General features: G+C 37.3%; 9 protein-coding genes across 9 annotated transcripts; 4 read left to right on the forward strand and 5 right to left on the reverse strand.

Moving 5' to 3' along the window:
- Positions 1-480: 480 nt before the first annotated feature.
- On the reverse strand, positions 481-1,192 carry BDF20DRAFT_852376 (uncharacterized protein). Its single transcript, XM_053080075.1, has 2 exons — positions 907-1,192; positions 481-834 (listed from the first exon to the last, which is right to left on the reverse strand). The coding sequence occupies exons 1-2, from the start codon at positions 1,003-1,005 to the stop codon at positions 493-495; spliced, it is 441 nt and encodes a 146-aa protein (XP_052939187.1). The 5' UTR covers positions 1,006-1,192; the 3' UTR covers positions 481-492.
- A 2,392-nt stretch (positions 1,193-3,584) lies between these two features.
- On the forward strand, positions 3,585-6,166 carry BDF20DRAFT_290924 (uncharacterized protein). The gene is made up of 3 exons (XM_053075112.1): positions 3,585-3,605; positions 3,961-5,601; positions 5,683-6,166. Exons 2-3 carry the CDS (start codon positions 4,006-4,008, stop codon positions 5,839-5,841), a joined length of 1,755 nt encoding a protein of 584 aa, XP_052939188.1. The 5' UTR covers positions 3,585-3,605; positions 3,961-4,005; the 3' UTR covers positions 5,842-6,166.
- A 112-nt stretch (positions 6,167-6,278) lies between these two features.
- Positions 6,279-8,061, forward strand: BDF20DRAFT_852413 (CDP-alcohol phosphatidyltransferase-domain-containing protein). Its single transcript, XM_053080076.1, has 8 exons — positions 6,279-6,435; positions 6,490-6,699; positions 6,785-6,911; positions 6,978-7,124; positions 7,200-7,326; positions 7,395-7,480; positions 7,557-7,717; positions 7,807-8,061. The coding sequence occupies exons 2-8, from the start codon at positions 6,545-6,547 to the stop codon at positions 7,886-7,888; spliced, it is 885 nt and encodes a 294-aa protein (XP_052939189.1). The 5' UTR covers positions 6,279-6,435; positions 6,490-6,544; the 3' UTR covers positions 7,889-8,061.
- A 1,413-nt stretch (positions 8,062-9,474) lies between these two features.
- BDF20DRAFT_291414 (uncharacterized protein) lies at positions 9,475-11,505 on the forward strand. The gene is made up of 2 exons (XM_053075114.1): positions 9,475-11,043; positions 11,076-11,505. Exons 1-2 carry the CDS (start codon positions 9,619-9,621, stop codon positions 11,187-11,189), a joined length of 1,539 nt encoding a protein of 512 aa, XP_052939190.1. The 5' UTR covers positions 9,475-9,618; the 3' UTR covers positions 11,190-11,505.
- On the reverse strand, positions 11,316-12,393 carry BDF20DRAFT_904734 (uncharacterized protein; the record flags this gene model as incomplete). Its single annotated transcript, XM_053083074.1, has 2 exons — positions 11,316-11,743; positions 11,829-12,393. 2 exons carry the CDS (start codon positions 12,391-12,393, stop codon positions 11,316-11,318), a joined length of 993 nt encoding a protein of 330 aa, XP_052939191.1.
- Positions 12,394-12,568: 175 nt separating this feature from the next.
- Positions 12,569-13,475, reverse strand: BDF20DRAFT_291201 (uncharacterized protein). The gene has a single exon (XM_053075113.1). It carries the CDS (start codon positions 13,246-13,248, stop codon positions 12,745-12,747), a length of 504 nt encoding a protein of 167 aa, XP_052939192.1. The 5' UTR covers positions 13,249-13,475; the 3' UTR covers positions 12,569-12,744.
- Positions 13,476-13,702: 227 nt separating this feature from the next.
- Positions 13,703-14,452, reverse strand: BDF20DRAFT_832726 (uncharacterized protein; the record flags this gene model as incomplete). Its single annotated transcript, XM_053078566.1, has 1 exon — positions 13,703-14,452. The coding sequence occupies one exon, from the start codon at positions 14,450-14,452 to the stop codon at positions 13,703-13,705; it is 750 nt and encodes a 249-aa protein (XP_052939193.1).
- Positions 14,453-16,763: 2,311 nt separating this feature from the next.
- Positions 16,764-17,706, forward strand: BDF20DRAFT_832727 (Alpha/beta knot methyltransferase; the record flags this gene model as incomplete). Its single annotated transcript, XM_053078567.1, has 3 exons — positions 16,764-17,075; positions 17,160-17,412; positions 17,483-17,706. The coding sequence occupies 3 exons, from the start codon at positions 16,764-16,766 to the stop codon at positions 17,704-17,706; spliced, it is 789 nt and encodes a 262-aa protein (XP_052939194.1).
- Positions 17,707-17,768: 62 nt separating this feature from the next.
- BDF20DRAFT_832728 (uncharacterized protein) lies at positions 17,769-21,706 on the reverse strand (the record flags this gene model as incomplete). The annotated part of the gene is made up of 8 exons (XM_053078568.1): positions 17,769-18,078; positions 18,141-18,298; positions 18,365-18,511; positions 18,572-18,747; positions 18,836-20,843; positions 20,916-21,035; positions 21,093-21,480; positions 21,564-21,706. 8 exons carry the CDS (start codon positions 21,704-21,706, stop codon positions 17,769-17,771), a joined length of 3,450 nt encoding a protein of 1,149 aa, XP_052939195.1.
- Between the last annotated feature and the right edge of the window lie 1,821 nt (positions 21,707-23,527).

Raw genomic sequence — 23,527 nt, forward strand, 5'->3', positions numbered from 1 at the left:
CTTACGGTGGTCGGAATCTGAACTGAAAATGTTGCAGTGAGAAAGACTCGGAACGTCACAAGGCTGACTGTTAAAAAAAAAAGAACACAGTCAAACAATTCACTGCTTTACCTATAATTTGCATACAGCCCGCGTACTTTACCTCCTTGAGCTGGACAGGATGGGAAATCAAATTTAATCGTTAATAAGGAAAAAAATTCAGGAGAACTTTTATGATATTTGAGCATCAGACAGGCCGATGTGCACTTTGTTAACGAAAGAATGGGCAAGTCATCCAAACATGTTTTTATTCCAATAACAGACGATAAACAGTAATAGTTTGAAAATAGATAAATATGGGGTAGCCGCAATTATAGCAGGAAACAGAGGGGTTATATAAGATGTGTGAAATATCGGGAACTATTTACAAAAGAGAAAAAGAGAGAGAGAGATAAAGATAGAGAGAGAGAGGGAGGGTAGAGAAATAGTATTTGATCGACTTATATCAATAGTTTAATACCATTGATCAATTGCCATTTCACTCCAACAGTTAAGCGGGATTTGGTCTTGTTGTTGTTGCTGCTGCTGGTGTTGCTTTGCTTGCTGTTGTGACAGTTCGAATTGTTGCTGTTGCAATTTAGCATACGAAGGTGTTAACAATGCAGCATCATCTTCAGAGTCATCCTCGGTCATAGGAGAATTGGCATTCACAGGCTGCAACCAGAGTGGTGTTTCAGTAGGTGGAGGAGGTCTATAATCTGGTGAAGCGTAGGTGATAGCGGGCAATACCTTTTGAACAGGTTGATCCGGCGAGAATTGAGTGTTCAAATCAAAATAACGTTTGGCGATAACAGGCTATTCACAACAAGACTGCAAGTTAATATTCAATGTCTAAAGGTTGAATTTGCTGCATCGCTATGAACGTACCTCTTCTTCATCTTCATTTATTCTGCGCTTACAAGCACGTCTTTCATTGAGCGGTTGAAGTGTAGTAGCTAGAGTAGACCAAACATAATAGATTGGCATGAGTATGTGTCATCTGATCCTCTCTGTATTGTAAAAAATAAGAGCTTACAGTTATGATTGAAGTGACAATCCATGACAATGCAATTGATTTTTGAATATGTTTGGTTATCGGTTATTGGGTTGTTTTTTTTTTTTTTAATAAAAATAGGTTGTTTAAATAATCAAGATAGCTTCTTCCGGTGGATCACTTTGTTTGTGTTAAACAGTGGGGCTTTTTTTTTTCTCCGAGCCGCAGAACAAAGAAAGCGAGAAGGAATAAATAATCAAAAGATGGCTGCAGTCTTCAGAAGAAGTGAATGAGAGACAATTAAGAGGTTTTTCCTTGGTGTCTTTATATAACTTTTTTAACGACAAAAAATTTTATTGCCGATGGAACAAAACTAGCACACATTCGTTTTGTGCTAAGATCGAATGAAAGCTTTTGAGCAAGTCACCTTTTTTGACGCACTTCAAAGCTTTACTTCCCTCTCCGCTTAATCCATTTACGGCAAACTCCTAAATTGATCAGCCAATTATGAAATGACGGAAAATAGAAAGGGGCACCCACAGAGAGTGAGTTTGTTATTGGATGTAGTGAGAGTGCTTTTACGCTAACGATACACCATCCTTTTTTTTTATTTTCAGTCTCAGGTGTTTTTGTTATGATGATCAGACTGCTTGCTTTTGCGTGAGAATACATTTTCCAAAGTCTAAAGTCCGTAAAAAAAGTCCCTGCCGTAGCACCACGTAACAATGAATGACGTTCCTTTCCCATCCGCCTTTTGTTTCAATAGACAATAGCAGCACCTTTTTTTTTTTTTGGTCTTGCTTCTAAGTGTATCACAACGTCAGAATCTTTTTGCTGCGTTTTCTTGTAGAGAAGTCATCGTTAAAAAGTGGAACGATGATCTGTGTAGCTGGGCTTTCTTTTTTTGGTATGTCAACTTTTCTCTTATTTTCATTCGGTGATTGCGGGGGAGGACAATTTGATTGATGGGTTCCAGAATCTGAACAAATAAAAAAAAAAAATCCATTAAATTTTCTCTTTTTGTGGTGGTAACGGGGGAGGTCATATTTCAGACAGACAGAAACCTTTCAAGCATGATTCGCTAGAAATTTGAACCCATGGTGCCATACATGTCTCTGTCAGGAGCATACAATAGGAGCATTCTGGCTACTTGGTTATGAATTCAGCATGAACGATAAGATACCACATACTGTAAATGATAATCAATCGAAATAAACAAAGTAAATGCTGATCTCCTTTTAGGGAATGTATTGGATTGAAGAGGAGATTTTGGCGATACAAGCTACCTACAAGTTTGATAAATACAAGCCTTGGGCAGCAAGTTATTTGCGTCCTCAAATTTACATGAAATGCTGTCTTTGTTATTCTGGCTTTCATATTACAGTTTTTGAATGTTATTTCTTTATAACTGGTCGTAGAATATATAAAAGTACCATCTACGCAGCTTTGCCATACTTGCCTTTTAGCCAATAGCCTTACAATTAAGAACAGCAAATAGTTGCTCAGTACAAGATTATAAAAATGGTTAAAAAGGAAAGCGCAGTCATCCTATGGCTCCGTATGCACAGGTTATCAAGTACAAAACAGAAAGAATGAATAAGCACAAACTCCTTCCACTGGTATATACAGAGATATGCCCAATGTATCTTTTTCAAATGATGAAAATATCACAATGTACAGAGGCTTCAGTTGTTAATGTCATATCCAACGTCAAGGTAGGAAGCTGGGGAGCGTAAATATACTAACAGAATAAACCGATCGACCAGATAGACTTGTGTACAATTTTTGAAATATTAAAAGCACCAGTTATGTTACGAAAGTATCAATTTTCTAAACAGCAAATTTCGTAAAGTACTTGAAAGTGTTGCGTTGTAGTTCGAATAGGACTTGGCGCATGAATAAGGCTATTTGTATAGAGACATAGTCTATTGTTGGTCAAAAATGAATGTTGGAGATTGATTGGCTACAGTGTTTAGGCTACTGTAGCAGCAACTGATTCAGTGTGGACAAAACATCAGATGGATAGTCTCCCCTAAGCATTGAAGGTTAACTTTCCAATAGACATGAACGGTTCAAAGAAGTTTGGCTTTTATCTTTTGACCACGCATACAATGACAATTATAGAAGTCGCATAGAATTTTTCGAAAATATAGTTAACCCTACACTTATCGACCAAAACGTTTAGGGAGACGATTGCAGTTTAAGTGAAAAAGGGAGCGATGCGTGAAGTTTATTTGTACCATTCAAACTCAACGGTTTGAAAATTAGCCATTTTGAACTTCTTGGTGATTGTCAAAATACTCATTTTTCATTGTAGCATTCGAATATCAACAATTCATTACATAAATTTGTAGTGAGAAGGGAATTGCTCACACTGTCAAGCAGAGATTAAAGTCGCTCGAACTCTTCCAAAATTAAGGCATCAATAACATCTAAAAGTAGATGCACGTTAACAATATGAAGGTAGTACGGACTATCTTAGTCACTCACGTGTAGATGTACCTCTGCAACTCTTAGAAATCATTTAATACATTTGAGCTAACCCAATTATATGAGCGGATGGCAAAATCTGAGAAACTTCAATCATGAAAAGGTACTATTAATATCTATATACACCCAAGCAAGTAGATCGTAGGTCAGTATGCGACAAAAGGCATATCCAATGTTATGGTTGATAATCATGTCCCTAATCGAAGACTTTGAATCAAAAAGTTAAAATAGGTACGCTATCAGTTCCTTAATAAATGTTGTGTTACAGTCATTTCAAACTTCATTGCCTTCTGAAAGCTAAAGCCCTCTTTCTACTTTTGTAATTGTGTATCCCTAGAGAACAAAGTTTGTTTTTTGTTTTTTTTTTTTGGTTCTTTTTTTCCTGCTTAAAAAGGTCTTTCCTATCTTAATTTTAACCTTTTTTTTTTTGGTTTCTCTGATTTTTTTTTTTTTTCTAGACTGTATACAATATATCAACTCTTCTTATTACTTGATCTGAAAATATGGCGAAAAAAGGAAATAAAAGAAAATCTCACAAGAAGAACAAGAGACCAGCATCTCATAATAACAAAATCAATAGTAACAACAGTAACATATCCAAGGTGGAAGAGGCCGTTGAGCCTACCATGACTTCTGATCTTGCTCAGTCAGACGCGCCGTCACCCTCAACCTCCTCATCTATCAATTCGACAACAAATAAGGAGGAAATCAAGCATTCAGAAGAGCAAGGACAGGAGAAAGAAAAGGATGTCAATAATTCCATAAACACAGCCACCATCGACGAAGACACTCTAGGATCACTTCTGGTGGGCGGTGTCATTGTGAAAACAATATCGTTAAACCAACAAGACGATGCAAAGGAAAATTCCCGTTTTGCAAAGGAGTGTTTAGAGTCAAATACAGCAGATCATCGTGCAGCAGAGACAAGAACCCCTGACGAATCAATGGCGACCTCGGAGTCAACTTGTCCATCTGAAGCATTGGGTACTAACAATCAAGAAGAAATCCGTACGACAAGCGTTTCAGAAAATCAGGTAAACAACTCAAAGACAATGATGAAGGTGAAAAATGATGAAGCACACGTCCAAAAGGATGCTGCCATAGGTGATAAGAAAGCTGGATCGCAAGGCCTTAACACTCCTTCTGCTGGCACAGTAATTCCTGCTAAAGAACGAGAAGAAGAAAATCCATCTGTCACTGCTGATCATCAAGAACAACAGGAAGCCAATCTCGGCACAAATGCGTCTAAGCTAAATATTAGCGTTTCCGATGACGTTGAGCAATTCGACACATCACTAACAGCAGCCGCTACAGCCGCAGCAGCAGCACTTGAAGAAATAGATAACCTTTTTAGCGTTTCGCAAGCTGCTGTAGAACAAAAGCCTGATGTTGATAGTAATCCTGCAAATTCAACCTATCCTTCCGCAGAGAGTAAAGTAAAGGTCTCCGACGCGACAACTGAGAACACTTCAACGCTAGATGAAGAGAGCTTTCAAAACGCAGCAGTTAACTCATTTGCAAAGACAACTCCCACCATTAGCATAACGGAACCGGTATCGACTCCAACAGTAGAAGAACCAGAAAGAGAAGAGGAAAACATAAAAAGTGACAAGAGTGGGGCTAACAGTGTTCAAGAATATGACGTGGCAAATCACTCAACAACAACAACAACAACAACAACAGCAGGAACTATAGTAACAACAAAAACATCTGTAGAAAAGCCCGCCTGTACAAAGGAAAAAGAAGAAAAAGCGGAGGCTACTAATACGACTGAAAAGGAAGGTAAAGCTAACTCTCTCAGTACTCTCGAGAGAAATAAGCAAGGAGTAGACGAAGGTGATCAACAGGAACAGCAGCAGCCAATTGAGCGACATGAATCAGTAACCGAAGAAACTTTAACTGTTGGATCACAAAGTGAACAGTCTGTGAACACTGCAGTAGCTGAAGTTGCTGCAATAGCAAAGGAAAGCAAAACATCATCCACTTTTCTACGTAAGAGTTCAAGTGTGTTTTTACGTAAAGAGTCCGGAAACAAAGAAGACAAAGCTGTAACCAAACGAAAATCCCAGATCATCAGTTTGTTTAAACGTACCGAGAAGGTTTGTTACTTACTTTTATCGTTAAATGAAAAGTATTTTCTTTCTTACTAATTCTTCATTTTTTCTTTTTCCTCAATCTAGACACCTTCTTCACCTTTAACGCAAACAGAAAAAGATAAAGGATATAAAAAGAAAACGGACGATACGCAAAAACCTGAAGAGAAGCTGAAAAAGCGACGTTCTTGGCTGTTTTGGAAGTCTTCTTCAACGAAGAACGCAAAAACTGTGCAACAGCATTGATTACTGAAATTAACTGCTTAATACAAATGTTTTATTCACTTTACCTTATAGCTCGTTACTGCTCTAATAATTAATTTCGTGCGAATTTATAACATTCAATAATCAACAATAAATAGTGTCATCTCTATATGTCTTGCTTTGAATAACAGTAGCTCATCATACTCTATTTGAAAGAAAATTACAAAGATACATGAGAGTTGCTGACAAACTTATTAAGAATGATAAAGTTTGCAGTCCAGTTTCATCGGCACCAACGTTCTTTGATCTTCCGAGGGTATTATAAAGCAAGAATAACTGACTGCATAGATCCGTAGAAGTCCCAAAATGTCGTTTCTGTTAAGAAGTCTTGTGCATGAAAGCATACTGAACTTTTAGTTCCATTAAAGTAAGATTTCGAAACACCACGTCCATAAAATCGGCTACTAAAAGAGCATTTCGTCTACCTTGTTGATCCTTTGAGCGCAGCGAAAGCAAAGCACAAAATCCAATTATCTGGTTGCGGGTGGAGAAACACGGTATTTTTGATCGCGGACTTTCGCTTTCACTGTTTGTGTCTCTCCCACATTGAGATTGTAATCTTTACTACAACAAGGGGTAGGCGGTCACAGTTTTCTCAGTTACATGAACGTATTATTAACTTGTATTCAGCTTGTCTTTGTTCAATTCACACCACTTTTTCCATTGACCCATTCAAACGATACCAATGTTCCGACTACAACTACAATGCCGTATACCAATCCTGAGTCGCAGGGTCACATTAAATTGCGCCAAACAATCCCTTCAAACTTTCAATAAAGGGCTTCTATTGAACAGAACTTTTGCGCTCACTCGAAAACAACCAATGTCATCCAACGCAAAGTAAATTGAACCTGCTATTTTTTGGTTGAGTGCATATACAATTGCACATACTATGCGGTATGCTGAGCTGTTACTACTCTTATAGAAATGCTCTTCTACTCAGTACAAAAAGGTTGAGAACTCTTCTACCGATACAGCGTTCGATTCTATCCATTACAAAAACACGATTATTTAGGAGTGAGGAGAAGGATGACCAACCAACAGAGAAGACTGTGAGTTAGAGCAGTATTGTAGGATGAATTACTAAGTTTAATATTGAAGTCCCTCTTTCTTTTCAGCAGGAACTGAAAGAAAATATATATACAATCCCGAATGTTTTGACATTTAGCCGACTTGTTGCAGCGCCTTGTATAGGTTATTTGATTTTGAATCACAACTATGATAGTGCTTTAGGTCTATTTGCGTTAGCAGGATTTACGGATTTGGTAAACTTCATGGAATCTTCCACATTTTTCAAGTCGCATACAAAACTAATTGAAGACTTGGATAACTATGCTTAGTTGGATGGGTATATTGCAAGAAAGTATAATATGAAGACGTTACTTGGGACGATTATTGATCCATTCGCCGATAAAGTTTTAATGACTATTTTGACAGTAACTTTAACTATGGAAGGAACACTACCGAGTAAGTAGTGGTAAATCAACACAGCCAGCCATATCGAAATATAGCTAACGATAAGTGTTAATTGCTAGTGCCTTTGTCAGCAATTATTCTAGGAAGAGATGCTGGCTTAATTCTATCTGCCTTTTATTATCGATATGTATCATTACCGGAACCAGTAAGCATGCATTATCTATTTTAGATTTGTGCTCCTCCATGCGCGTTCGTCATACTTAAAAAGCATAATTGAATAGAAAACACTTTCTAGGTACATTAATTGCACAATCCCCTCCGCTGAAGTCAGACCAACTCAAATCAGCAAGATCAATACCGCTTTACAACTAGCCTTGATGGGCCTATCATTGACTACACTTAGCGTAGGATTTCCTCCTTCTGAATTCATGACGGGGTTGCAGTAAGTTTGAATCCCAACATTCTTAACCTGCTCTGCAAAAAAGAAAACAAGCAGAAAGGAGACTAACAATAAAAAATTTTAAACAATAGATGGGTCGTCGGTGGCACAACAATATGGTCAGGAGCAAGTTATGTGTTTTCAAAAGACGCTGTGCAAATCTTGAAACGATGAGAAGAAGATGCTTGATGTATATCTGCCTGAACAAAACTTACCCAATTTATTTATTTGAAACAAGCAAACAACTACTATATCTTTGAGATGACTAATAAATGCCATTAATGAAATTATCAAAGTTTGCAGCATGCGAACAATGAAAAAATAAGAAGAGACGGTCCCAAGCTGAGATTTGGTTTTTATTCTTCGTTTTAACAAAAAAAAAAAAAAAAAAAAAAAAAAATACAAATCAGGTAAAAACGGAGAAAGCACCGTCAGTTTGTTGACGTTTGCTCTTTGACCATTAGTATATAATTGACGTTTCTTCTTTCTTTCTCTTTCTTTTGATTTGTCTTTTTCTAATCAAATTGTAATGCGATCCGAGCAGGCTTAACTTTTTATCCTCACTTGACGATTATTAAGTTAACGTGTATTATTGAATCGTATAAATCCTGCCTTTATTCATGATTCTATCTACTGGTGAACAGGAAGAGAGCTTCTTCGGTTCGGGTAAGAAGTCTAATGATGCCTGTCTTTCTTTTTCTTTCCCTTTCTGGCTGACAAAAAATCGTCTTTAATTTAGTTTTGCAAATACTACCCCTTGATAAACAGCATGATCTGACAAATAATGAAATTGAATTAGATCTATTTTCGGAGCAATGCATTCAGCTCTCTGCAGAAAAGTCCACTTTCTACTTTGATCTTATTCTCGATGCTGATAAGCAACCAGAATTACATCATCATTGGTTGTATGAACGTTTTCCACGAGCTATCACTCATTTCGTCTTGCTGGGTAAGTAGTTGAAAGCGAGACGTAGACGTTACTAAATTGAAGATGCTTAAATTCCCGACCTAAATTTTGTAATTCGCTTCAATTACAGGGCTTGATTATAACATAGTATACAATGTAAGCCTATTGATGTTTAAACTCGTCTCTACTTAATGCTTATTACAATGACGAAGTAACTTTTCGTTTTAGGGAACCAGTTCATCAATTCACAGAATGGACATTAACACTGTGCTGTCACTTGTCAGCGCTGCAATATCTACGGATTATCAAGTCTATATCAGCCTGACAGAGACAGCAAACATTCAAACTGGAAGTACCTTAAGCTCATCTGAAGAATATCATATCAATAACGCTGAACTCCTGAAAAAGTAATATATTTAACACTTAGTTTTGATCTACATTTCAGTCATAGCAGACTAAAAGTTAGCATCCTATCATTTTTTTTGCTAGGTATTATCATAAATGGTTACAACAAAGTGCAGCTTGTAATTTTATTCCGTTGTTTTCTGTAACTTTAAAGCGCAACCATATCAAGTACTCTCAGTTGAATATATATGATGCGAGCAAAATTGATATTAGTCAATTGACCCAGCTTCAACATGCTTTGGTATACAATCGCGCAACACCCTATCTGTTTCTAACATCGATTTCTGTAAATGAATCTATAGAGACTATTCGAGCGAGACTTTCCTTTGCTGAGAAATTTAGTAAAATTAACAGCAACTACACACTATCTGCGAAATCAGTTGAAGTGGAAGAAACAGAAGGTCCTGAAAACCTCAAACAAATTATTGCCAACCTCACGAACCAAGTAACGACTCTACGATCATCTTTACGTTCTAGTGCACAAGGTACTGCATTCTCCACTACCTTTTCCTCTTCGCAGCAATCGACTTCTCTTTTTTCGTCTATTTCAAATTCTACTGTCGCTACTTCCCTTCATCATCCTAACGGCAACATGGAAGATCAAAAAATGGTAGCCGCAGCAGCAGATCTTTACCGACAAATAGAAGAACTTGAAAATCAAATCACAGTTACACGCGAACGTAATACACACGTCGAACACGAGCTACATGAAACTAATCATACGAATTTAACATTGTGGCAGCTTATACAGAAACAAGATATGATGATACGATACTTGGAGGAAAAACAAATCGAGACAGAAAATCATATAACGCAAGGCATAGAACAGCTAGCAGTTGAACGACAGGAATTGGGTGAATTGCTCGATACTCTAGAAAGTAAAATCAAACATGGCGATCAAAAAATCAATAAAGCCATTGATAAGATGACACTAGTAACGGCAATCATGCTGAAAGAGGAGGATCATGCTATTTTGAAGAAGCGAACGGAGGAGTTGGAGAATCAAGTGATGACATTAGACAACATTGTAGAGCAATTGCAGCTAACGGCTGACATTGACTTGGTTGGAACAGCTTCAGCTCAACAACAGCAACAGCAGCAAGCAAGTAGGATAAAAGAGTTAGAGGCTGCACTTGTAAATTCAAACGAGCAAGTGAAAGATTATTCACGAGTAAAGCAATCGTTAGAAATGCTGCAAGAAGAATATAACATGCTGCAGAAACGCAAGCGACCCTCTTTTTATCGTACGAGCAGAATTGGTAAATATCACCAAGTGCTTGATTGGATGGATGAGAACATGCGTGACAAACCTGAGATTATTGAGGAAGTGGCTAATATGGTTTATGATGTCTCAGAAATGACTAATATCATACACAATTTAAATGATCAATTATGCATTGAGCGACAGCAAACAAAGGAACGATTAAAATTGTTGGAGGCTGATATATTAAATCTCACAGTAATGAATCACCATCTACAGCAACAGAAAAAGCCATGCGAGAGTCTTTCAAGAATGGAAAGCGGACGACGGTCATTGTCACCAGCACATACAGCACAGAGTAATAATTTGAGCAAAGTCGATGAAAACCAACGAATCTCGAGCGCAACCAATTTGTCAGAGCTATCATCCACTGTTCCCTCAAGGACTCAGCCACTTCCGCCAAGAAGTCATACGATGTCCAGCAACACACAGCCTCAAGTCATGGAGCCACTACCAATACAACCACGATACACTCCTTTGTCACCTCGACTTATGCCACGCCCATCTCCACCTTTGAACCCACCACCACGGCAGCCTCTTCCTCAAACTCCCGCTCCGCCCCCTCCCATACATGATTTTGAACAAATTATCAAGAATTACCAACAAAAACTCATCATAGCAGAAAACGAAAACCACGTTCATCAACAAACGATAAGAGCGCTAGAGGAAAAACTTACAACTGTTTCTACTCAACGACGACAATCGTTGGAAAATCTAAAATATTTAATAGACAGTGAACGAAAACAAAAGCTAAAGGCAGAAAAGTCGCAGGCCCTACTTGAGCAAAGGCTGTTGGAACTACAGCTACAAACAAAAAAGAAAAAATTTCTCTGCTTTTAGATCTATTTTCCTTACTTACAAACATACTCCATCGTATCAATTGTATATACTTCCATAATTAATTTTTAGGTGCAATTACATTTTGTAAATAGATTATTTTATCGTTGTTAGATAAATGAATAAGTTAACTCTCTATTAATACATATCTAATATTCATTTGGGATAATGAGCGTTTCTCTAACCCGTCACTACTTGGCTGGCAAAGCCTTATTTTGAGCATTATTAAATTGACGAATAACCAGCCTACACTCTGTCTCTTTACAGAGATCGGGTATCTTATTTTTATCCACAGGACTTTGTTTAAAGAACGTAAGGCCTGTGCCTCTTTCTACTGCATCCAAGGGTACTTGGAACGCTGTGATAGGTGTAGCGTCCGAAATGCGTGCGTTAGGCAGTACGAATGCACCTACACTATAACGTCCTTGGTGGTGCGTCAAAATAACCTTGTAAAAGTGAGTGGGAACTGCCACATTGGGTGGGTTTCCAATCACCTGGTATTTGACATAAAATTTTCCATCCGCTTCTTGGTGCGGCAAATACATTGGCCCCGTAAATACATAAACATCAGAGAATTGCTTAGTCAATTGTCTACAAAAGTGTTCAAGGTGTGCCCAATCTAGGAAAGGTGAATAATATCAGCCTGCTTTGTTTTCTTTTCTACCGTTAAGCAAACACGACCTATAGAAAGTGCAGTCACTTACAGTCTCTGTTGAAACCTTCTCCAACTTGAGGAGCGATATTCGTCAGATAAAACGTTTCATCCATAGACACTTGGCTATTTTTCACGTCGGCAGCAGGTACCATATGCCCGCGATCAAATCCACTGCGGAAATAATCACTCAATTTGGCCCTGAATTTAGCGGGAATATGTTCATCCTCTTTGAAAGTAGATTTGGAACGATCAACGTCCTCTCCTCTTTTTAATTTAGCTGCCGTTAGATGTTCAGCGACCCAGTTAGGATTACGATCGCGACGATTATAACTGGTAACATAAGCACTTCGATAAACAATGTCGTTGACAGGGCCAGGAAAGCCGAATGGAAGGATTTCTTTAGATATTTCGAAATTGGAAACGGGGATTACTGGAGATTGATTTTGGGTGGGTCGGTGTTGCTGTTGGGTAGAAGGTGGTGATGGTAGATTTTGTGGTGGTAATGGTTGGATAGACCGAGGGTTAGGTTTTTGTGTGAGCTTTTGATAAGCTGCCAAAGAAACAGCACCAAGAGCTGCACCGCCTATTATCAAAGTTGCCTTTTGAGACGCCATTGCAGTCAGTCCTGTTTTTAGTTCAAAAAGCTAAAGTAGACAAAAGAGATTGAAGCAAGCACGAAAATAAAAAAAAAAAACCAAAAAACAGTGGCTTGCTTTTGTTTATCAATTTGCAGAAGATAACAGTGAGGAATGAGGTACAATGAAGTTTTATGTTTGGTTCGCTGCAGCTCAATTCAATTTAAGGTTCCTGGAAATTGAATGTGCGTTATTTGAATTTTGATTTCACTTATGAATATACGATAAAGCTTCAACAACTAGCTGCAATAGCAGTATATGTAGTAGTTTATTATTATACTATTAGTTAGATACTACTAGAAAAGCGTTTTATCATCATTATTAAAATATTCAATAAACCATAGAAAAGGCTATTATGGCTAATCCAAGTAAAACCAATGGTTGAATGGCTGGCAGCTGGCGAATACCTGCATTCACATGAAGCAGAACGGCTCTTGAGCGCATACTTAATTCTTCCTTGGAGTAAGACAACTTTGGCTTTGTTGTTACTGTCAGGTATACAGTTTTATTTAACCCATGAGGAACTGACCAGCTATAGGTTGCATTCAAATAGAATTGAAGATGTGTACCGGTAGAGTTACCAGGTGGCACATCAACGTCTTGAGCAATATTTTTGGCAAGCGTAGTCAAAGTGTTATCTTGCCAAAGATCAATGACGACACTGTACGATCCATTACCCATGTTTTGATAGCCGTAAGCGATATCAATTTTCTGACCAGGTTGAATGGTGTCATTGAATGCAGGATAATTGATTTGGGTGCCGAGTTGAGCGAAAATGCAGGAAACAAAGAAGCCGAGAATGGCGACAAAAAAGAACGGTATCCTCGTTTGCATTACTTTTTCTTTTTGAAGTGGAAAGTGAATGGACTGGGTGTGAAGGCTATAGAATTTACTACTAAGTTAAAAAGTACTGATGCTGGACGTAAAGGAGGAAAAGCAGAAAGTCGTTGTAATTATCATAAAAATGGGCAAGTCTTGTAAGCAAAATGCTCACTGTATCACTATTCATTTACACTTGGGATTACACAAAAGCAGGTCGCATCATATGAATTACCCAGGTACAAGAGGTTCGAATGTCAAAGGGAAGTTTACATTGTATTCTAAAAAAAAAAGAAAGATTAAAGCTATGTACAAAAAAGGATATAAATCAGTACAGCTATATAATTTATATAATTATATTTATGCGAAAGGTCTATCTACAGGTTAAACATGCATGTCTGAAAAGAAGAGAAGTAGTAACGTCTGAAAGATGTATGAATAGCATTGAACCCAGCTACTATCTCTTATATTATGTGAAGTTAATAGTCGACATATCCGGTACAGCTCCATGATCTACTAATATCTGGATCATTTCCCATAGATTTTTCTGTACGCATGCCTTTAAGGTCTCTTTATCTGGCTTCAGATGCAATTCATCCAAAAAGTAATTGACCATAGCTCGATTATTTCTGGCCGCACATACTCTTAATGCCATCTGGTTCTTAATAGTTGGATCTGCACCGTAACTTATCAGCAATTTTACTCTGTCCATATTTCCTACTTGTGCTGATTTGATTAATGGATACCCTTTCGGCCGATCTGGTGAAGCTCCCTTTTTCAATAAAGCCACAATTAATTGATCTCTCTCTTCGTTCGGTTCTAATAGGAACAATCGACTAGGTATTTTTTTGTTTTTAAAGTGTATGTTACAATCCATCCTTTCGAAGCGTTGCATCAACTCTGAGTTGAAGAAATTGAATTTGACAGCTTCCTCAAATGCTTTTTGAAGGTTCTGATTTGAGCGATTTAAAAGAAATGCTATCTTAATGGTATCATGGCAATAATAAAGATGATGATAGAGATGCCGACAGGTAACGGGAAGTGCAGGGTTGCTGGATAAGATGAAAATATGAGAGAGGATTTCAAAGGGCAGCTGGAATAAACCACAAGGTTTATGAGTCCTTTTACGGCCAAAACTTCTGCTGCTTTTCTGTTCGATATCCTCATCTTCGGAAGAGGATGAAGAGGAAGTAGAAGAAAGACCCCAATCTTCATCCATTAGCTATTGTCGTTTGGAGATGACGTTGGACAAGAGATCGCTGGCAGAAAGAAAAGAACAAAAAAGAAAAATAAACCAAGCGAATAAAAAATTGAAGTCACCGTGCCCGAAAACGCGAATGTAATAGCACTTATCAAAAATGAATTTTTTTTATTAGTCCGTCAGTGATCGTCGCCAAGGTTCCTTTTATTTAGAATAGTTTACTGAGAATAAGATTATATAAAAAGATATTTCCCCAGTGTCCTTCTTCTGTATTTATATCTTTCCAACATTTGATAGAAGTACTGCGGCTTTCCTGCAGTTTACTGCGGTTTAATTCTATGGGTAATTGACCTACTGCGGTAGTCCGTGTAGCCACTTGCTATTTGAATATCGGATAGCAATATTGCTACGGGGTTCATGACAAAATTTTCTTAGCGAGTTTAAGCAATCTTTTATTTTTTCAAAAAATGCAGGTTTCTCGTTGTGAGTAAGGAACGTACAGTTATATACCTCTATATAATTCCAATTAAAAGTCTACTTTGAACCAAAATAAACCGTTTTGTCTGCTTCTCAGAGCAACAGTTTAGCGCCAAATGATAGGCATGAGTCGGCATTTGCAATAAATACCTCCAAATCTAGGCTGCCTTTCAGAATTTTTGTATCAACAGTTTGGATAAATGAAGGGCGAACAAAATTTTGTCTTCCAACAAACTAAAACCTAAAACCGCAAAAATGTACTCTTACTCGATGCACAGGCATGTCTTATACAATCAACTTGGGTTATTGCCAACGGTTCAATCATTTTCCAATAATGCAATTATTACCTCGTGTGATGAATTTTACTTGCTTACATCTATCAAAAAGTTATAGTTGACTTCAAGCAGGATATGTATGTATATTTGATAGACGCCTAAGAAATGAGCGGCTTATCATAGATAGATACTTTCTGTTATCGTGACTCCAATAGAACAAAACTTTGCATTGATGCACTCACCAGCAATCTATTGGTGACATTAATAATCTGAACCTAAGAACTTCAGCTCTACCGACCAATGCAAATTGCTCGTTCGCTTTATAATCAATATGGTAATCGTGGATTAACACAATAACAGAAGCATTTGTGAGAGTATAAAGGAAAGCTAGCAATTTTATCGTAACAGATGAGCCGGAAGTATATACGTATGGAAAATCAAACGAATAAGTGTTTATTAAGAAAAGTTAATAACCGTCAATTTGATATGGTTGATAATTCTAGTAATCTAGACAACTTAGATCAACTTTCATTTATTCACATATACGTCTGTCATTTTCGGTACATTGTGTATTATCTGCTTTTAACACTTTGCTAACGTACCGTATCATACCCAAAAAGCGTACCATAATTCCTACAACAATAGACCCACATCCGTTTTTGTTATCCCAAACGTTTCCGTTGATCACTATTTAGATTATCAATAATGATGTGATGCCTAAACCCAAAGATAATAGCTTTGAACGACCTGGATAACAGTTGCAAGATAAAGCTGTAAAGTTTACCAGTTGCAACTATTAACAATATGAAGTAAAACCATTGCTTATGACTTTGGCTCATGCGATGGTCACATATCCATTCAAATTACTAATACAGCGATGATCAATATTTGAATAAAATATCGTGGAAATATCTCTCTATATGATAATTTAGTATACCGTCTCTATAGTAAATGTTCCTATAATTCATCATATGCCGTATATTTGATTTATCTGAATATCCATGACTAGCGAATTGATTTCCAAAACCAACAAATGCACATACAGTATCAGTTTGGAAAGATATAAACGATGTCCATCTATATATTTTGTACTCACAAGTATAATTGTAGCATATTGATTATAGGGCTATATATATAGTTTGCTCGACTTCGCTCAACATACTTCCATAACGCTTAAACGAGTTCCAAATATTCGTATTAATCTTAGTTGTTCTTATTTTTTTGATGAATGGCAGAAACCTTTTTTGTTAGACTTGAAAGAAATTAAAGCTAAGTTTTCAGAAACTCTTCAATTGAACATGTAGTGTCATAATTGCTTCGCATAGCTACGACTGTAACGTATAAAGAAAATATCGTCTGATTCTACTTTCAAAATGCTTGTTCAAGATGGCTTCCACATAGACAACCGGTTGTAATTTCCTTTTTTGGATTGGTTTCGTACCTCAAATCTGCAGGAACTTGGCAAATTGACTGCTTGTTCCGCAAGTGGCTTTGAATATGCTGTTTCTATTAGAGTCACTTTAAAACCACTTCTGTACGATTAACTTTTATCCAACTACCATTAAAAAAGCACAACCATGGCAACAGAAAAACGTCCTCAAAACAGTGAACAATCAGATAATGAACCCAAACGTATTCGCGTGGGTGCAACAAGAGATAACGTCGACGTACATATGATACCTCAAGCACCAAAAGTTCCAAAGACCAAAATTGAAAAAGAGAATGCTCGTCGACTTATCGTTATTCTAGAAGAGGCTACTCTGGAAACAGTCAAAATCGGCAAAAATAAAGAGGGACATTATCAATTACTCAACGTTGATGACCACTTGCACATTCTTAAGAAGAATAACCGGGAAACATATGAAGCACGTCCTGATATTACACATCAGGTATTGCAGAATCCAAATGGGCCATAATCATAAGTTAGTAGAACGTTAACGACTGGTTAGGCTAACATCATATCTTTCGCATAGTGTCTCTTAACACTCTTAGATAGCCCTTTGAATAAGGCTGGTTTATTACAAGTTTACATCCATACCCATAAGAATGTATTGATTGAAGTGAATCCACATATTCGTATTCCCAGAACCTTCAAACGGTTCGCTGGTTTGATGGTTCAACTACTCCATAAATTGAGTATACGTGCTGTAAACGGCAATGAAAAGCTTTTAAGAATTATTGAAAACCCAATCGAAAAGCATTTGCCCACTAATAGCCATAAAATAGGTCAGTGGACAAAATCAACTTACAATTTGGAAGTGCAAAGGAACTAATTTTTTTTCTTGAATTGTAATAGCCTTATCTTGGGATGCACCTACAGTAAAACTATCAGAATACATGCCAACAATTCCCGAAGATAAAAATATTGTGATTGCTATCGGTTCAATGGCTCACGGTACAGATGATTTTGCAGACTCATATGTTGATGATAAAATCAGTATCTCAGATTATTCATTATCAGCATCAGTAGCATGTGGCAAGATAGCCTGTGCAGTTGAAGAAATGTGGGGTATTTTATAGAGCGGGACAGCTCCACATCATAAGTTAGATATTCAAATTAATTTAATAGATGTTGAGGAAAACTAGGATGGGTAATATCTCGCTCTTGCTACATTTTCAGCGGTAATTTTCTCATCCTGCGTTAGGTCACGATGCCAGCGTTGGTTCAGCCATTCTTGCCATTTTGAATTCAATCTTCGTCGGTTATCACTATCATTATTCTTGGCATCTGTCGTTTTTACCGCTTTCGGCAAGCCATTATTATTATATCGAATAAACACATCCTCCGTACCGATAATGTAAAACATATGATAGGTATCTCGGCATATCTTATATTGCATTCCAGAACGTACTCTGACGTTGTTTGATTGATTCGCTTTGCATTTCAAATTTCTAAAGTATAATAATTTTGGTGAACTGCTTTTCTGTAAAGCATATACTTTCAGATAACTTACCTCTTTAAGAATCGTGGGGTTAACGTTGCGACATTTATGCCTTTTGTTTCTTTGGACCAATCAATATAATTCTTCACATAATCATCATAATCAATCTCCGTACCGTCCAAAGTTCCATCTTTTAGAAATCTCATACGCAGCTTTCGAGTACTTGTTGACTAAATAATACGAATCTGATATGAGGTTTGGAATATGCTACCTTTGAATTTGATCTGATTACTTACAAACGTAATATAATAAATATTATTTGGCTTGACAATTCTGATGACCTTTTCTAAATAAGGGTTCGGGTCATTCTGCCCTTTTTCATATTCTTTCAAAAATAAGTCGCATAATTCTTGTGATTGATTATCAGCAACAATAATGTGAATCTAATGGACAGAAACAGTAAATACCGTGTATGTTATACAGCAAAAAAGTTGAAGACTTACATGACGAACAATGGCTAAGACCAACTTATCAATTGTGAACATTATATACGCATCTGCACCAAATACGTAGCGCACGCATTCCTCAAATGTTTGCTGATCAATATCACCCTCAAATAGTTTATCGATCAAGCATAGCAAAATATTATAGTATCCACGTTTAGTATCCATTTGCAAGGCTAATAACGCAAAATATATAAGTATTTTTTTGTCGTTGCAAAACTGATAATACAGATTTCCGTAAATTTGAATCAGATTTATATTCACCTTTAAACCTCTTAGGTGTAATGCCTAAATCGTGCGCTTCTACGCGTGCTTTTTCAGCTTTTCGAGGATTATTTCGAAACTCGGTATCTAATGATTTCATCTTGTAGAGACGCTCATATAAAATTTGGTATAGTCGAAAGAAACAATAAAATCCGTTGTCGCCAAAAAAGCGGTGTATGGCTTGCTCATCATCATTGTCCGTTGTGAATGAAGCAATATCAGACATAGATTTCTGAGATTGACTTCGTTGCTGTTGTTGTTGTAGTTGTTGCTGCTCAATCAAAGAAGCTAAAGTATTAATTTTGAGATGAGTTGGTTTCCGACTGTTCTCCCTGCTACCAATATTGCTGCTGGTATTAGAGCTACTATTAATATTATTATTGACGAGCTTCTGCTTAAACGGAGCCTGTTGCGCAGAAACTTGAGAAGAGCTTTCACTCGATGTTGTTTCATCATCTTCTTTTTGACTGTTTTCAAAAGACTGACGCTGTAGAGCATCGCTCATTTCTTCGTCCTCCTTTTCTACTGCCTGAGTTTGCTCATTATCACCATCATCAATCTCAGTTGCACTACTTTCATCGTCATCTTCCAGAATAGCAGTAGAAGGCTTTTTCTTTGTGTTTATGTTACGTTTTAAAACGTCTTTGAGAAGTCCATCGTCATCATTATTATTTGCTGGCCGACCTCTTCTGGTTCTTCTCGTTGTTGACGAATTACTTCGCACGTTATTGTTGGGTTTTGTATTATATTCTTCTGAGGATTGTGAAGAAGAGCCATTATCATCCTCATCTTCATCCTCGTCTTCAACTACAACATCGTCACCCATAAGAATTTCTATACTATCGATAGTCGAAGGTGCGACATCCACTACGTCAAAGAATATAGGTATTATGGTATCCATGAAGTTACGCATTGAAGCACAGTCTTCTGAGTTGTAAATAGGTTGTTTGTCCAAATAAAAGTAGATTAACCTTGATATGTCTTTAAATATAGATGAATCCGAGATTGTGAGTTCAAACGACATTGCTGATGAAGTGGCCTGTGCTATTAAGGATCGCGTAGTGATGGCTTTGCGATCACTAATTTTGAAAGAAATGCCTTGATAATCCAATGATTTCCAATAATTCTTGGCCTCGACTTCGCGCCATATTTTATTCCATTCACGTTGTGCTCTTTTCCATTCCTCATCCTTCTGCTTTAATCGTTTTAATACAATAGGTACCGCCTGTGCTGGATTATTATGCAGTAAATCCATCATCTCTAACGCTCTGTGTGCGTATATTTTCTTCATAATACGTTGATATACTGTTCGGGACGGATCTGCCAATCCAGATGTGAGTTTAAAATTTGCTTTCTCCTCTGGCGTCATTATACTGATCTTTTTCGCGATAGGTTCTAATAAAGCAATAGTGTTCAAGTTGGCTTCAATATTCGAATCGTAATCATACCGCTCCTCTTCTACTCGATGCAGAGCTTCTTCGTACTGATTTTTTTTGGCTGCTACAAAGCCCGTATCTTCTGAAGGACAAGTCGGTTGCGAGACATAACTGTCGTTAAGGACATCCCAGCACAATGCATCCCGACCTCCACAACTGCGGTTTTTCATACTTTTCCTGATACGTCGATAGCTCGGCCCGTATTCTTTCTTCTGATCCTTTCTATTTGTTGATGTTGAATGATGGGGGAATAAAACTGTATCAGGAGATAGATAATCAATTTCATCGTAGCCTACTAATCGCTTAAACCAATTAAAGAGCTTTAGGTTGCCGCCAATAAAGCTTTCCACTCGGTTAACGAGAACATTTTGATCAACAATTTGTTGACTGAAAAGGTTAAGCACTTTAAGAAAAGCATTGTAAGTTGCTTTATTCCCTATATACGTTTTGACGTTCTCGAAGAATTCTGCTTCCTCAGCCGAAAAAGTAGGCCTTATACCGGAATGCACGGGCTCTTGGTTCTGGGTAAGAGGGAGATTGGATCTCACATTGGATACTTGAATTTCATTTTCCTACAAGAAATGCAAAAAGGGGTTAACTTTAAAATACTGTGGAATACTATCCTGTTAAGTCCTTCCTCTTACAATCAAAGGGGGTATATACTGTGCGTTTGATGGCTGTTGATTTGGTTTTGGTAGAAAGTGCTTGAATTCGTCGAGTAATTCATTGGCACCTTCAAACAGAATTGTAATCTCTGCATAGACCTACATAAGTAAAATATCAGACCAAAAGCTCTATTATCGTATTATTACTTTTCTTACTTCCTGAATGGATCTCTGATCCTTTTGATAAGTCTGTAATATCTCTAGAAATCTTTTATAAATATCAGGTTGCGTCAAAAAACGATTTTTGACTTTATTGACATAACTGATGGCCTGATTAAACTCTAAGGGCGGTTGGTGTTGCTGTTGTGATTGTGACATTTGACCATTCTCAGCTGTATTTGATTTACTCTGTTCAAACGGTTCACTTTCCAGAATAGAAAAAGTACCTGTAGGGGCTGTCACTTTTATTATATTACGGTTATCGTCGTCGGCTGTACATTCAATATGATATCCTGTTGGCAAAAAAGTACTGAAGCCTGATATCAAATCCCGTTTACCACGGAATAAAGTAGAGACCCGTTCAATTACACCGGGCGTATCGATTCTACGGTTACAGAATGTCTAATAAGAACCCAAGGCTTCCCTAACTTCCAGCCATATTTGGTCGTAGTAACAATCTAAACTTACAGCTGACCCTTGAAATCTTTCATTATATCTAGGAAACGAGTATACACTTCCGGTTGAGAACTAAACTTGGATTTTACTTTATCCAAATACGTCAGGGCATCTTTAACGTTAAGTGGTCGAGGTTCTTCTACGTTGGGCTGCATTACTTCATCTGAATGTGCTGCGTATAGGTCTGTTGAGCTATGATTGACGCTATTTTCAGTTTGTGGATTATAAGTTGGATTGATGTGGTTTGTGGGCCTTTTTATTTTATCAGCGCGTTATTGATACGAAATGAATGATCAGCATTGCCCGAGAGATGAAAACAGTTAGATAGACTTTTACTGTATGAAAAACAAACCATCTACAGTACCTATTGTTCTCAGTGATTTGCATTGAAGAAAAGAAGAAGCAATATAGAAGTAAGTGTCGTTATGAATAAACGGAATCCATGCAAAAAGTGTGAAATTAAGTGCCTTTTGAAGTTGAATTTTTTTAATACTTTTTTTTGATGCATTATTTTGAATTTTTTAAAGCATTAAAGTGTATTTTTGGGAAACAATTCAAAATAAGCGTTTGCTGACAACTTAACACTAAACATCTGATCTTTCATTGTTTAATTATTATTATCATAGTACTTTACTCCTCTTCATTTTCTTAATAGTAGGCATGTAAAGTATGAAAATCCATTACTGTTGGCAGGTTATGAAATAAATAGAAGTTAAGAACAATCTGAGCACTCTTTTTCTCCCTTCTACTTTGATTCCTTGAACTTCTTTTCCATTTCATAAATCTTTATTACTCATACTAGTGATTAATCTTCAAAAAATATCCAAAAAAATTATTATAGGCTCTAGAAAGTAGTAAAAAAGGCGAAATATGTTGGATTAACATAAAAGAAAATTCTCTGCAGAGAATAGCAGTAATGTAGAAAAAGAGACGGAATGGAAGTGAAACAGATCAGCAGCAGTGGCTACAAAGAAAGTAGCAGTAATGTTGTAGATATAAGTTTTTTAGGCACTACGTCCAAGAAGAGGTTCACATCGACGGTTATGTATGCGCTAGATTCGGACAGAACGTAAGTTCTCGTTTATACCGCTCCTGCAGTAGCAAATATGCCAGACCGACAGCACTCCGGAAACTCAGAGGCTTATGAATACAAACACATCAACACCTGTTTGAGCATAGGTACCCAAGGCCTTGCGTTCTCTCGGATAGATCGGACGTCCCGAAGGTCTCATCCATCCCAGGTAGTGGGGTAACCCCTAACCTCTCCCTTGATTTCTGCGGCTAGGGCTGCAGCCCCTGACCATATCGTCAGGCGTCGACTTCAGATGTATCTATCTATCCTTCACCCCTAGTTCCCGGAACAGCAACGCTAGCCCATAGTTTCCCCATATGAATTCCCATTACCGTGGCATAAAAAGTAGCCCGACATCGGACGACGTCTGGTTCTTTTCATGAAGGCTGGGTTGACAGAGAGTGTTGCTCCCATGGCGAACATCACGAATCCCCTCTACAAAATACTAACTGATCAACCTGAAATCTGAAAGAGTATGGAAATCCTGATAGTCTAAATAGATGATAAAATGGGTCAATTTCAGCAGATATTAAGAACGCTCTGAACCGAATAATGCGATAAGAAAAACAGATGAGGCTGAAAAATGAAAAGAACGAGAATAATTATATAGAGGAGGATAAGAAAAATAAAGCATACTTAACAAGCACTGCACAGAATACAAAAATAGACAATGTATTGCTATAAGAAAAACGGCAGTTGTATAAAGAAACAATCCAGCTTTTCTAGTGGCTAATGAAGGAGGATCTTGTCAACCTATTCTAATAGTTATGAAAATTGCAAAATTCGGTTTACTATGGCTGTTAAATTAGCATAGAATAGCATAAGCTTCAAATTTCATCCTTTGTAACATTTGACGACGATTGATACAACTACTATTCACCACAATTTTATCTACGAAGAGAGT

Source organism: Mycotypha africana (assembly GCF_025528875.1).
Source record: "Mycotypha africana strain NRRL 2978 chromosome Unknown BDF20scaffold_2, whole genome shotgun sequence".
NCBI classification, from domain to species: domain Eukaryota; kingdom Fungi; phylum Mucoromycota; class Mucoromycetes; order Mucorales; family Mycotyphaceae; genus Mycotypha; species Mycotypha africana.